Source organism: Cuculus canorus, chromosome 12 (assembly GCF_017976375.1).
Source record: "Cuculus canorus isolate bCucCan1 chromosome 12, bCucCan1.pri, whole genome shotgun sequence".
In the NCBI taxonomy this organism is placed as follows: domain Eukaryota; kingdom Metazoa; phylum Chordata; class Aves; order Cuculiformes; family Cuculidae; genus Cuculus; species Cuculus canorus.
The window spans coordinates 16,897,535-16,912,987 of record NC_071412.1 but is presented as its reverse complement, the minus strand read 5'-3'; the positions used below and the strand labels follow the sequence as shown (position 1 = coordinate 16,912,987).

The window sequence follows — 15,453 nt, the reverse complement described above, 5'->3', positions numbered from 1 at the left end:
GTATCTCCTGCCATTCTTACCTAGACATACCATTCACAATTGTGTTTACTTTGGAAGCTGAAGCTTAAACATGGTTCTAGCACCCTTTAATTTTCTGATTGTAGGTTTTTGCTTCACCAGGGTCTACTAGTTTGCTTTTGGTTTTTGGATGTGAATGTATTATGCTTTTACAGGTGTATAAAGTAAGGTTTGAATGAGGACAATTGAGCATTGCATTAAGACTGACACATAAGCTCTTGCTGAATCTGATTTTGTTTGGGGAATTGAATGATTAGTTCTGTATTCAGAGAGCAGACATAGGAAGATGGTTAAAGTGCTTTTTTTTTTTTTTTGTAAAAGGCTACAGAGGTTGCCAATTTTTTTAAATTACAGAATAGAATGTAGAAGAAGGAGACTGTGAGGTGAGCCTGACAGATTAAAATGTGTTTCATCAGAGATGAGATAGCAAATCCCATGTACGTGCTGAGGGTTTATCATTGTGGAGTACTTCAGATTTGCTTGAGATTTCACAGACTGCAGTGGTAAAAGTTAATTCTCTCACTGCAGAAGTACATAGTCCAGTTAATTCTTGCTCAATAAGGATTCAATAACATGCTAATTGTTTTTTATGTAGAGAAGATGAGAAAGGATTTGTATTACTTGTGAGCAAAGCAAAACGATGCAGTGATTTACTAACCTGGATTATGTAGACTGTTGTTTTTGGCAGTAGGTTTTATTTAGGCAGTTGGTTTTGGCAGTGGGTATTTCACTAAGCCATCTACATTACTGATTTGTTATAGTAATGGTGGTGATAACAGCAATAATAAAATCATAGCACCATAACTTTACTGTCAAGTGTCAGTGTAGATTTGCCACAGGTGCAATGGATGAACTGGAGTAACATACAAATTGGACAAATATTAAGAAAATAGAGGCTACCAGATACACGAAATACGTAAAATAGACAACAAAAGTTGTATTTTAGAAATTCTGGAGGTTTCTCTGTGATACTGAAAACTTACTGCCTACTTCTGCCCAGCTGTTAAAGGAGTAAATAGGATTATGTACAGTGACATAAATATCAGGCTGGTGAAAAAGTCCTATTCAGAATACTTGATTATTGCTTTGATTTTTATAAGAAACTGCATTATCTTTTGTTTTAATTGGTCTGACTTCCTCAGCAACTGACAGATTCAGTCCACTAATCAGCGTTTCACGTGGATATTTGTTCCTCCTTTCATCCGAATGCAATCTGACAGTCAGCAGCCTCACTGCCCAGATATCTCAGTGCTATAATGACATTATGGTATTTGATTATTGCATAGCAGTGCTATACCCATCACAAAAATATCTTCATCCAGTTCTCTCAGTGTATGTCAGCATTGAAGGAAATGAATTTAAGAGTTTTCTTTTGCAGAAATTGGAAGCTGTGAAGGACCATGTGGTATTCTGGTCTCTGGTAGGATGGCCACTGTTGTCCTGAGCACTGTCATACATTGACATACCTGCTAGGAGACCTTATTCCACAGCTGTTGTGAACTGCAGTCGCTGCATTTCACTCATTAGTTTTATCCTTCTTTGCTGTCTCCCTTGCTAAAATGTACCCCTTGCAATTAGCTTTAAAATTTAAAGTGAAACACAGAAATCAAAGTGGTGTATTTCAGACTGAAAGTACTTCAAGAATTGCTGTAAGGTAGGAGCGAAGTCTGATGACTTGCATTAGGCATCAGGCTCAAATTATAATCTGCTGTTGTACTTCATAGTCTCTCTTTTCAATGGCCATGTCAAGATTGAGGTTGGATTAAGAATCCACCATTTAAGCACCACAAGAATTAAAGGAGCCTTCTGACTCAGTCTTCCAGAATTTTATGCAACTTATCTTTCTAATTTTCCAAAGTCAAAATGCCTTCTTCAATGAAGTCTTCAATTAGCCTCCTTTTCCAGAAGTTATTAATTTTCAATGTCTCCAGAAGTTGATTCCATAAGTTTGTATATTTTCTGTTTATATAATAGTAGCATTCCTAACTTGTCAAGTGTTGCATACCTAAATGACACTTTCATCTTACTCCCTGAATTACATTATTTGTGAGGATGCTTGAGATTTACAAGGAAGCTGTGGAAGCTGATGTAGACGTGTGTGTTGATGTGCACACTTAGTTACGTGACAGAAAATGTAGCCATGTTGTCTGTGGTTTGCTTGCCTTAATTGTCAGCTGCCAGGGGATCTGCTGGAGTGTTTCGATCTGAGCCAGGAGCTTTAAATGGATGGGTGGTTATAAAAATCTGTCTACATGAGGTTTCTGTGGCTGCTGTGCAACAAGAGGAATACCCCTGTGCCAGTTCTTTTACAAACAGCCAGTGTTGATAGAAAGCAGAGCTTGTCCACAGTCAGCAGGGACAGACGAAAGACAGCGTGACTGAATTTATATGAAGACCCCAGAGTTAATGACGTCTTTGGACTCGTTGTGTGTTTTGAGACTCTGTTCCTTAAAGCCTTAGACTTGTTCTAGGGAAAGGCACATTTATTCAAAGCATAGTTTACTTGCATTCCCTTTCTTTCCTTTCAAGTTTTCTGACTTTAGCACTCATGGCACAGGCAAAGGAGCCTCTGCCTCACAGATTTGCCATTTACATAAAACCCTCCACCCACAAACAGTCTCCACAGTGCATCCGTTTTACTGAGCGCCTTTCATTTTCCATGACCTTGAAAACATGAGGACATTTATTAATTAATTCAGATTTACAGGTGGGTGGAGGGGAGAATTGCAGATTGGAGAGAAGCAATTTATTGTATGCCCCTTATTTGATAAGGATTGTGGAAGGAGAAATAGACCTTGCTGTTACCAGGATTTCCCATGCCAATCAACCGTGTTTTTCATTTAACCATTAGGTAAATAGTGACCCTAGCAGGAAGAGAAGAGGCTGGACATAGAGTAATTATTGAGTTCCTGACAGTTTTGGATATGGACAGAAGCTGTAATTATCTCTGGTTTTTTAACTCTTGCACTGGTTAACTCTGTGTGTTTCCTAATGTAAGCCTGTATATACTGCTACAAACACAGCAATAATGGGACTCTGACTTGGATACAACTCCATCAAAGTTTTTTTTCTGCCCAATTATGTACTGGACTATTAAGAGATTTTGTAAAGAAAAAAAAAGCCGATTTTTTTTCGCTTGGGCTGCATTTGACTGGATTTAGCAGTTCTTGCAGTGTACTTGTAAGGAGATGTACCCCTTTGATTTGACCTGTAAGTCTCAGCCGCAGTGCTGCTGTCCTGAGAGTTGCCTGTGCATAGAAAAGAGAGAATAAGCCCTGACCTTTTGTGCATTCACAACGAAAGATATTCTCTCCCCAGTACCCAACTTAATTCCAAATTCTTTCTAGTATGCTGGATCTTGAGGACTTAGTGGAGCAGGTGAACAGAGCACTCTAAATATGTCTTGCTAGTGTAGTATATCTATGGCTCTTTCTCTATGCCTGGATAGAATAGAGTAGAATATTTCAGTTGGAACAACCCACATTAGAATCACTTAGAGCTTAATGATAGATAGGTCCAAGACTCAAAGCATCCTGTTCCAATTATGCAGCCATTTTGAGCAGAGACGAGTCTTTTCTAGCAGTCAGTAATATGAGATTTTGACATGAACTGAACAGTGGCCGTGCCTTTCACAAAGTGTAAACCCACCTTGCCACATTCAGCTATACCTCTGACATACAGCTGGAATATGTACCACACGAGAAGGAGCCTCGAGTCCCCTGAATCCCACACTGTTTAGGAAGCAAGCAGCGGAATGCTAATAAATTTAATTTACTTGCTTAATCTCCCCTGTGGTTTGTATTAATATGAATAGCATTATAGGAGCAGGGATGTGCTTATATAACAGTGTTCTCCTTCAGCTTAAGGTTAATGTAGTTACTCCTATTTACCACAAATGAAATGGAGGTCTTAATCTCTTGCGGCAGGATCCAAGTAACTTCCATGAGAGTTAGCTACGTTCTATTCCAGGAGTTTCTGAGTCAGGGAATGGGTATCAAGCATTTGTTTCCACAAATCCTGTAATATTTGATCCTGGAGACATTCGCATCTCACCAAAGATGACAGAATCAGTATATGTTAAAGAAGAATATTGATTAGAAATCTGCAGTGTTACACAGAAAATCTTTTTTTGTTGTAATAGCCTAGGACAAAATTAAAGACCTATTATTTCTCCAGCCCTCAAAGACTTCTGCTTTGATATTGGATTGCATGGTTCAGGGTCAAAACTGTGCTATACTGACATGCACACTATTATTTTCTTTTTAACTAAAAGTGGTGGGACTCATCATTTTTTCCTGTCAGTGCTTTGGGTCAGGTTCACTTTAGCCTACACTGATGAATTCTCACTGATGAAATCTCACTGATAATTGTAGACTGAAACAACATTACAGCCTCTTGGCATTTCACTCAAAGACATTTAACATAAGGGAATATTCTGATAGATTATCTTTTCTGAATCAGTATCACGCATATGATATCTCCCTGTTCTTGAGTGATATCTTCCTCTATATCATAAGAAATTAATCTGTTACATTGTGAGAAGTACAAATAAAAATCTCTTATGCTCCTATATATTAAAGGTGGCCAAAAACAACTCTTCTCCATTGTCCCTGGTTTCTTTGCGGCCACTTGCCAAGTAGGCAAATACGATTAAGCTGTAGATATTTCTTCGAGAGGTAGTTTTTTAATAATGCATTTTAATCTCTGAGCCTGCCTTAGTACCTCCTGGACAAGAACTGAGTTTTTTTTCCCTCCCATGTTTTTATAGAACCAAGCATAACATTACTGTTTCATAAATCTGGAATGTTTTCTCCATACTCTGTTATGTTTTTAGTAATTTTAATATAGGTAGTTGCTTAGTCCAGTCTAAGTTAGTTGCTGCATGGAAACTAAGAGGTATCTATTGTCATTCTTTGCAGAACCTCTGTATGATTCTGATCACCCAGCACATTCACAGCAGAACAGTTTTGCCAGCTTCAGCTGATTTCTTCCTGATACTGTTTGACAGAAGGTAAGAATGAGAACCTCTCTTGGTCTTATTTGTTATTGTTACACAAGACCTGAATAGACAGGGACGCAAATAAACACAATCTTAGTTGTTATTCTCAGCAAAAAAATCAAGTGTGATAGATGGAATGCCATTTGTGATAGAAGATATTTTGTTTTCCTGTCTTAGCATTACAGAGATACAGTGTTTGCTAGCATTCCTGGTGTCAGTGGAAAATTCAGATGTCATTTGACATAAGCTCTCACATTAATCAAGAAAAATGTAATTTTTAAGAGACATTGCTGCTGCCTGAACAGAAGTGAGGCTTAGGGTCACAGTGGGAGGCTGGAGATCATTCTCAAGCTGCTTTTTTTTCCTCATGTGCCGCAAAGCAATGTTTTTCAAAAAACAGCCCTTTCCAAAGTAAAACAATTTAATGGCTCCACTACATTAATTATAAAGGTAAATGTAAAAATATCTTAATTACCTGTTTGCGTATCGCCTATAGCCAGCTGTGGGCATACAGCACCGCAGCTTCAGAGTTTGCTTGCAGTCAGTCACCTAAGATGCAGTTAGGTTCTTACTTACTGCTCTGGTCTAAGACCAGTGCTGACAGCCATAATTTAATGGGATATTTTTACTCTAAAAGCGTAGTCTGAAAAGGCTAACTTGTTCTACCATATCAATGGATGCGTCTGCTGAGCCACCTGGAAGGCCTCTATTTTTAGGCATTTTCCTTAGAGCAGTTGTAATTTGAAATGACATATTGTTAGCTAAATACATGGCACAGTGGGCATTAATACATCTGGAGCCATGCAGGTCCTTGATTGTTAGCAGTGTAGAATCAGAGGCCTAGCGAGAGCCAGTTTGCTTTATCCAAGCAGGAAAACAAGCACAGATTACGTGGTATAGGACTTGCTTTCAACAGCCAGAGCTGCGCAGCGTTAACAAGTCAGCTACACAAAGATTGCAAAATGGTGAAGGACACGTATTCTGTCTAGGGCAAATTCAGACCATCAGTTGCCAGCTGATATGTGAGGCAGACACCAGTGACCATACACAGCAGGTTTGCAGTTTTGGCTGACATTGGTACGTTGTTATTTTTTAAAGAATTTAGCGAACTTAGTAGCAATAGCCATTATGAATGTGTTTATTTATGAAATTATTTCTTCAGCACGTTCACACAGTTTACGTGAACTTGATTGGGAATTAACATATCTTAAACTGCACATTTTGTGCATGCGTCAGCTACCTGCACGTGCTTGACTGATGAGGTCATGTCATCTGCCTGCTCACTCTGCAGTTGCTGTTGCAAATATAGTGGTAGACTTCTTTCTGTATGTATATGTGTTAGTGCAGAAAAGAGTGAGTGCTGGCCTACAGTGTTTCTCCTCTAATGATAATACACATTCTAGAGATCAGTGTGTTACCTGGTAATTTCAACTGACTGTAGGAGTTGTTTTCTTCTGTAATATCTATCTGCAGCAATGTGAAGGTGAGGAAGTCAATAGAACACTGGCCTGTTTGGTCTCACACTTTTTGTGAACTCATATATACACCCTAGATGTGCAATTGTATGTAGGAAATAGGTATTCTGAAGCACTTCATTTCTCCTGAAGTGCAGAACTGTTCTTATGACGTGGAGGGAAACTGCAGGACAGTAATTTCTCTGGTATTATTGATAGGAGGGCAAGAAAGAAAATGACAAAATCTGCTTGTTGGTATTGGTTTATTGGTTGCTAGGCAGAGCAGAGAGATAATCTTTGCCTTTTCTGTTCAGTCTCTATTGCCAGATGTTCTTCATGTAGCTGTGAAAAGACTAAACGAATGAGGATCCTAGAACACAGAGACACCCACAAAACAGGGGACACTTTCTGGTTTGTCTCCAAGCATTCTTTGCAATGAAAAGATTCTCTGTATTCCTCCATCTGTGCTGTGCCTCTGTCCTCTGGTTAGGACATGGGAATGATGCTGCTCTGCTTTATGGTTGTGAGGAGAGAGAAGAAACGCTAAAATGAATTCACAGTTGTGATGCATTCCTACTGCAAGAGGATGGAGAGCAGCGTGACTCGATAGACTAAAGCTGCTTCCTAAGTAATGCTGAACTCTTTCATTATGTCCCCATTAATTATATAGGAATGCAGCTCCAATTGCTTGTTGTGATTGTAGGAAAAGTCAGTAATTTCTATCAAGTGTATGTGGTTTCATTCCAACTAGAATGTCTGTTTCCAGATAATATATGGTTCCAGTCAGTCAGATGCTGCCATTATACCTTCAGTTCACCAAATGCTGTAGCTGTTCAGAAATCCAGGGTAATTGCGCTACAAACTTTGACCCTTCTTGTCAAAACAATCAGTAACTCAGGGAGAGAATATCTATCAAGGCTGCAGCATATTCCTGTGGGATATGGAAAACTTGCCCCCGTGGAACACGGGACGTGATTAATTCTGACTGTGTTAACACAAGAAGGTTATTGAATAGGATTTCCTTGTGAATGCTCAAATCCATTCCCACCAGAAAACCATTACAGCGATGTCAAACATACTTGCATTGTATTTTGAAAAACCACACTAAGATTGCATCAAAACAGCTCAGGGATTGCACAACTAAAAGTTAGAGAAGCATCTACAAACTTGTGCATTTTGTAGTATCACGTATTGCAAAACAATACGGGGACCCATTTTATTGAAGAAAAAGATTAGCTTTGCAGGTTCTCTGTGTCTCCTCAGTCTCCCTGTCTGTGTTTCCAGTAGCAACGATCCATTAGTCTCTCAGACTGGAATTTTCGTTCATGCTTCCATGTGTCCAGAGACTGGTTCCCACTCAAGGCAGTATATAATCACATTCCCCATTTCCAGCAGCTTAGCAGGTCACTGGGTTCCCCAGACACAGTGTCAGTATCACCTGGAATGAGGTTGGCCCACGAGGAAAGAATAGGTGGCAGCAATTCCAGCCATGATGCTGTCAGGTAGAGAGATGTCTTCCCTGGTGCTTGTAACCTCTGCTGTCTGAGGGCATGCCTGTGCTTGACAACTGCAGCTAGTGAATCAGGGAAGTGGGGGAACCTTTCCTGGTAGCACAGGTAGGATTTATTTCCCCTAGTGTACAACTTTGCATGTTGGATGTTTGCATCAAGCTGGTCACAACATAGCTCACTTTATAACTGTTGGAGAGAAGGAGATACTACCAGTGTCCAACCCATTGTAGAGACAGGTATACACATTTAGAGTGAGGGATTGTGCTTCCATTATGAATTGAGATGAGTAAATGATTTAGATCTACACTGCAGACATCCATGTTTGGTCAAACAAATCATACATCCGAGTGACGCATTCATCACTATTATCCTCTAGAAAGAAACTAAGGAGCTTGACAAATGTGTTCGGTTTTTGCTTCAAATGCAAGGTGTGCATCATCTCAACATTTGACAGCAAATCTGTGCACGTGTAGCTGGGTAACAAGTGACCTGCGTAGATTTTTCTCCCTCATGAGAGGATGCAGGAACAAGTAAGTGACAGATATTACTCATGATGCTGTAAGCACCGTTGAAAGATATTTTGGTGCAAAGTAATGGATGTAGTGTAGATGTGTAGAAGTCCCGATGAATTCAGTAAGATTTAAGTGTGCTTTAAAACTGCTTGAGTGCTGCACTAAGGTGAGCTCCCCTTAGACAGCAGTCGCCTTTCTGTTGCTCCATTAAGCTCACTAAAGTCCGTGGAAAGACTTGCAGCTATTAAAAGCCACGGGGAGGTAAGTGTCAACCTCTCCATGAAGTTCTAAAATCCTCCTTTAGCAACCGTTAAAAAGCTTTGCCCATGACTCACAAAGGCTTTGCTTTTTCTGTAGCTGTTTCTGGCAGGTACATGTTGGTGGACAGAGCAGTATGTCCTTCTGGAAGGTATAGAGAGCTGTACCATTTGATACTTTTCTGGTGCCACAAAAGGACTGGACACATCATCACAAAGCAGTTGACAAGATTGGTGTGGTTGCAGAGGTCCTCTTTATTGTCTGGTTACCTATATTCCCTTGAGAGAGTTTACTGCTTTTCATGGTCGTAATAATAAAGAGTGCTGGGCAGAGCACAAGTCACAAAACAAGCAATAAAAACGTGATTTCTGCCATCTCATTCATATATTGAACGCTTTCCAACTAGAATGTAGAGAGGACTCTGTAAAGAATCAAGACATCTTGTACATTTTCTTGCCATAAGATGTGTAATGCACAGGGTGTGGTTTGGAATGTATTGATTTACTCTCCGAGTCCCTGCCACAACTTTCTAAGAGCATCAAGCACCTTAGGAGATTATCTGCTAAGATACTGGATGCTATTAGGAGTTGCTTGGTTAGTGGAAATATGATATTAGGAATCTCACTCTTAATATAAGTTCAAAAATTCAGTAGAGCCATGGGAAAGGAACTAGTTTTCTGTCTTCCACACACCAAGACTTAGGCTATAGGGTTTTTGAACTTCACGTACTAACTAATGGTTCGTATACAAAGTGCTAGGAATAACCCACGTGTCACAAATTCTTCAGGAGCAACTAGTGTATTAGCTCTATAAATTATTCATGTTGTTAGTGTGAAATCTGAGAACACACTTTTATATGGACAAATCTTACTGATCAAATACAAGTTTTTCCAAGTAAAATCTAAATTCCTAGTAAATTTTAGTCTTTGTCGCAAAGAACAAATAAACAAGCAGAATATATATTGGTCACACAGCACTGCACAGTTCTAAGGCACAGGAGGAACACTAAACACTGTAATTGGTGCTGTATGCGGAAATTTCAAAGCAGTGGGCATAGTCCTTAGATGTTTAAAAAATTAATAAAATTAAATGTTATTTTCAGCATTGTGCCTATTTCAGAATTTCATAGGATTCCAGGTAGTTGCTTGGTCTATTTATTTTTGCTTTTGTGTAGTAATTTGTTACATCATTCCTTCTGCTCCTGAGGTCTGGAGATAGAAGCTTTACAGCTTCATTCATCAGTGCTTTTGCTATTTTTATGGTTGTTGTGGGATTTGGAATTGGTTAGGGTTCTATATCTGCTCTTAGCAATGTTTGGACCCATTTGCATTTTGCCCTGTGTGTGTGTAAGAAAGCACCCCATGCCTAAAGAATCTGAATGTTCTCACAGATGTTGTGACTGCTGTAAGGATTTTGGAATGTATAACTTCAAGCACTGGCTTCAATGTTACTGAAGCTCATTTGTAATGATGGGCAAAAGTGCGGGTCTGATTTTTTTTTTTTGTCAACTTGGATATCAAAATAAGCATTTCTTGCTCGTACAATGTCTTTGAGATACAATAAATTAACTGCAAATATTTGCTTCTTGATGTCTGCAAGGCAAGTCCCCACTTAAGCAGTTAACCCACCTTTGAGGGAACGGTGCTGGTGACCAAATGGCTGCTAATTTGCAGTCAATATTTTGCAACATGTGGTCAACTTTTGGGCTTCAACTCTGCTCTCTGTCTCACTGACCATACAGCCAGAAACTCATCCTGATGCCATCAGTGGAGTTACTCTGGAGTTTCTTACATTAAATCGAATTTTTAAAAATTTCATTGTTCTGCCTTCTGTGGTGGCATAAGGAATTCAAATTGCCTTTGCCATCTGCAGTGGACTGTTGGATCACTTTTCCCATGTGAGTGAACAGCTCACTGGTAGAACTTTGATGTATTATCAGTTTGCCTCTGACTAAGCTTGTCAGCTGTGGCAGTTTAAATACAGTTTCATCAACAACATAGTTAGATCTCAAAGGTTTTTTTGAAAGGAGCAGGTAGATTTCTGCTGTGCTGTGAAATTCCTGGTTTCACTTTAGAAGGTTTCCTTCTGTAGCTGTAAGGAGTATTTTTTTATGATAGCTGTACAGTCTGTAGAAATACCAAATCCTTATCACAGACTCAAGCAAATAAGCTAATTCCTGATTTTCTAGATCTAAGGAGTGGGTATATGGAGGCTGTATGCGGCTTTTTTCATGTGTTTGTCTATCTGAATAGCATTGGATGTGATGCATGAATATCTGTTAAGTTTTTTTTTTAAAGAGCACTGTTTAGATTGGGCATATATTGGATAAGAAACCCTGCCTCTGATGTCTGTTTCATTGTTTGTTGTCCAGATATATGCATGCTCATTTATATACATGTACACATATAGATGCGTGTCTACCTAGACCCTGGAAATAAACCCTCAGTTTTGAGCTTGGATCTTGTTGCTGGTCTGCCTATGTGATTAGAAGATGGTATGGTAGAGACTTCAGATTACTGCCAGAGCTGGATCATTCAGTTATCTGAATGCTGCATTTTGTAGAGTTCAGCATTGCTTCTTGGATTATGGCTCATTCATGGCCTAGAAGTGCAGTTGAAGGAAGAGGAATTGTTCAGCAGCTTAAGATTGCTCAATGTTAGTACCAGTCAGGGACTTGCTTTCCTGTATCCCAAGTCAGTAGGTGCCTGAACTGTAAGGAGAGGTTCATGTCATTCATGTGCTGGCTGTTTAATGGACACCACACTTCGGATTCATTTGAGAATGCTGCTTCCATAGCCCCATCTTTTTTTTGACCTCAGAGAAAATATTGGACCACCACTCTTCAGTTCAGTTTGAGCTGAAAGACTGAGTTAGAAAATCAAGTACTTGCTGGTAAAGGAGCACAAAAAAGAAATATGTATCGTACTCAGACCAGTGGGGTGTACAAGGTAGTACTAAAGCTGGGCAGCAGCAGATGCCTCCAGGTTAATACAGATCTAAGACCAACTCAAAAGAACCCCAGAACTTCAGTGGGGAGAAAAAAGTGAAAATATATAGTGTAGGAAATGGCTTTTATCTGAGTTTGGTTATTAACAGGGCACCTCTTTGTCCAGGACATCATCAATTATATCTTTCCCCCCCCAGAGCTGTTTACTGTAAAAATCTATTTTCAGAGCCTGCAGTAGTAGGAACAACAAGAAGAAAGGCAAAGGAAACCAACATTTTACCCTTCAGGTACAGAGAAAAAGGATCTATTAGTGGCAGGGAATGCTATTTTAGAAGCATTACCACTGTCCCACTTATTCACTGGTCTGATCCATCCATCTACCTTTCAAAAACCTGTAACAATGGCAGGAGAGGAAAAAAAAAGCCTTTAGAAATAGCTGTGTGTCTTGCTCCTGTTTAATTGGTGTATTGGGTGACTAAGCTCAAAGGGCTTTTTCCTTGCCTGTCCCTGTCCCAGTTCCTGCACTGCTGTGAAAGGTTGTCCTCACCTTGTTCCTGCTGGTGCAACACAATGCTCCAGCACAGCTGCAGAATGCTTTGGGTCCCTCTGCTGTATGTTACTGTCACTGACAGCAGGAAGGAGGATGAACTCCGATGAAAAGCATAGATGCACACAGTGCCTTTTTAACTGCAGGAAAAGGTGTCGTTCCTTTCTAACTGCAGTGAAGAATTTAAGTACTATAAAGGGCCAAAATCACCAGTCTGTGCAAGCCTTGCTCCACAGAATCCCGATAAGGCTTTTGGCTTATTAATTTTAAGGCACTGTGTTTTAGGGCAGGATGTGAGGGAGTTTGCACAGGAATGACGTTTGATGTAGTTTAGATTGTCCATCGAATAGTTCTAGGTGCCAGAAGTCACTGGGGGTTCAGTGCACCACTCCTGACCTTCCTTTTATCCAGGTAAACTTAAGAGCAAGAGAAGCAAATGTATGTCTGACAAATAATCCTTTGCAGAGTTAGAGCTGCTCTGGTTTTTACGCAGTTTTTTTCCTGGAGATCTTACCCACTTTAATAGTTACACTGTAACCTTGGGGAAGTCATGACCTTGCGTATGACCTCTGTGTAAGTTTGGGATATTAATCCTCTTCTTGAAGAAGGGCAAGAAAATGTCTATTAGGTTTCTTAGGAGGAGGACTGCTGTGAAAGTGAGCATCATTGCAATTCACATGCTTGAGTAAGACATGACTGCAGTTTGCTGTGAGCTCTGCAGTCATTAACAGTATTTTCTTAATTCTCTTGGACCAAGATTTTATAATTCTCTTACTTTAAAATCGATATAACATGAAGGCAAATCAGCCTATGGAATGGAAACGTACTTCAGGGCATACTCTTGTCCTTTTTAATGTCTTTAGACAGGAGTACATCCCACTGGAAGTAGTTCATGCCTATGTTGTGAAAAGCTTAATATGGGCAATTGAAGCCTACACATCCTTCAGATTACTCTCCTGCCCAAAAGCTCATCCCTTCTTTCAATCTACAGCCCTGCACTTAAATATGTATGATTTTCATAATGATAAATATTTAACAGCCTTGAAGAACTCCAGACTTTTACATATCTATCAAAGAATTCAAGCAGAAAAACTTGTCCTATCCTTGCATGTGCTGCTCTAAAAAGGGAGAAGTTTTGCTTTCCATGGATCATCCAGTTTTTAATAGGCGAGCAAGTTTGTGTCAGGGGACAGTAATCAAGAGAAGGCATTGATTCTGGCTCACTACTGTTGTAAGCACATGAGCTTGATTTAAGACTGTGGTTACTGGTGCCCGCCTCTAGTCGCTCTGTCTTCTTTTTGACCCTGCCCCAAATCCATAGTCCATATCCACCACCCCAGTTAGTCCTGAGACTGCAACTTCTTTTTGTTACTGACAGTGAATTACAGCTGCACAACAGAAGTGTATGGAAAAGGACAGAACTATGAATGAGAAAGTAATTGTGAAAGAATTGCTTCTTTAGTTCCCGTCCATGCATCCCTATCCCTCCCATCCACACACATCTTGGCCTCGCCAAGGAGTTCTAGGAGAAATTACCAAGTTTCAGGGAGCAGCAATAGCAGGGCTGTTCCTTAAGGAAGAGCAAGACAGCAGCTGATGGAGAGCACAGGCAGGGACAGCATCCTTACACAGTGCCAACTCACATTGTGAATGCAGAGTTGCTGTTCTCTTCATTCAAATGAAATGAATCTACTACAGCCAGTCACAGCCTGCACATTGCAAGCAATTTGTGGTAACACAATTCTTTTGTTTTCCAAAGTGTCAGCGCAAGCCAATTTGAAACAAGGGTTTATCTCCCCATTTCTTTAACTGGCTGTTTCCTGCAGATTCATAGGATAGAATAAATGAAGAGCACATAATAAGAAATTACTCTTGTTGAGGCTGCTGAGCCTCCAAAACTGCAGACAGGAAGAGACGTCACATCATTGTTATGGTGACAGTGAAGTCAGTGGAGGATGATCCTTCCTCCACCCTCAACTCTAGTTATGGCAATTCCACTATCCTGTCCTTATTCCTGATGCGTGCCAGCTGCCACTCATTAAGCAACAGGAGAGAACTTGCATCCACATAGGATTTACTAACCAAAAATAGGGAACATTTTCAAAAGGAAAATGTTTTTTGTTTCCTCCCTCTTTTCTACATACAGCAGCTTGAAGCATAAGTATCTTTTCTTCCTCAATTCCTAATTATTTATTTTTGAGGCATTCAGATAGCTGAACTGTTTTCTTGCCCACTCTGGGCTTTTCCATGGGCTGCTGCTGAACTGTCCTTTCAGACACTGCATTTTGATTTCTGTTCCATACGATACTTTGCTCCAATTGAAGACTAAAGCATTAGGCTATTCCCCAAAAGAGAAAGTCCATATTTCAGTCAAATGCTACAGCTGAGTCCTTGCAGTCCCATGCATGAGAAGCACCACAGAAGTTGCTTGTTGAGGGAGAAGCTATGTTTTCTCCTTTAGTGTTGTTTTTATGAGGTACAGTTTAGTCATGGGCTCTGTGCTTTGGGCTTGCCTGAGGCATTGCATCTAAAAGAGCTGTTTTAAAAGATACTTTGCATTAGATTCCTGAGAGTTAAAGATGATCTGACAACATTTAGTGCCATAACTGGTCTTCTTTGTGTTCCCTATTTTAGCACATTCTTAGTAAGAGAGCTTTGTGATAATCTCTCCCTAATCCTGCAGAAACCTGTTTTTTACTGGGTTGCCAAGGGCTGTGATCTATAGACATTGGATTTGGGATATAGATGCACTCTGGATCATGGTCCTTCTTACACCTGACCGGATCTTCCCAGGATTGATCATCTGGGTTCTCACCCTCTTCTTTTTGACTCTCATTTTCGGCTACTGAGAAGAGTTTTGAAAGTAGGATGTTCTTCCACAGATAAGCCATGATCGGCTTACAAGCCTGTTTACCTTCCTTTTCCTTTTTGATGACAAATAAACCTCCTTCTACCTTCAGTTTACTGATTGAAGAGAAGGCAGCTGCCTGAGTACAGCTTACATTCTCCAAAATAAACCAGATGCTCCTGTGAGGGTCAGTATGTTGAGTCTTGTACCAGTGTGAACCAGGCTGCAACTGATGACCCGAGCGCAGATAGTTGCTGCTTCTTTTTGTTCTACCAGACATCTGATTTCATAGAAGGTGATATAAATATTAACAAATAATTGGTGTTGTGGTTAATAAAGGAACGACATTTTTCCCTCGT

General features: G+C 40.0%; 1 protein-coding gene across 1 annotated transcript in view; it reads left to right on the top strand.

Annotated features, from left to right (window-relative positions):
* The window catches only part of HCN4 (hyperpolarization activated cyclic nucleotide gated potassium channel 4), a 143,040-nt gene that overhangs the window by 3,011 nt on the left and 124,576 nt on the right, over positions 1–15,453 (top strand). The window contains exon 2 of the mRNA XM_054078238.1: positions 4,938–5,029. Within this exon, the coding sequence (XP_053934213.1) occupies positions 4,947–5,029 (83 nt within the window). The 5' untranslated portion in view covers positions 4,938–4,946. The remainder of the gene's footprint in view (positions 1–4,937; positions 5,030–15,453) is intronic.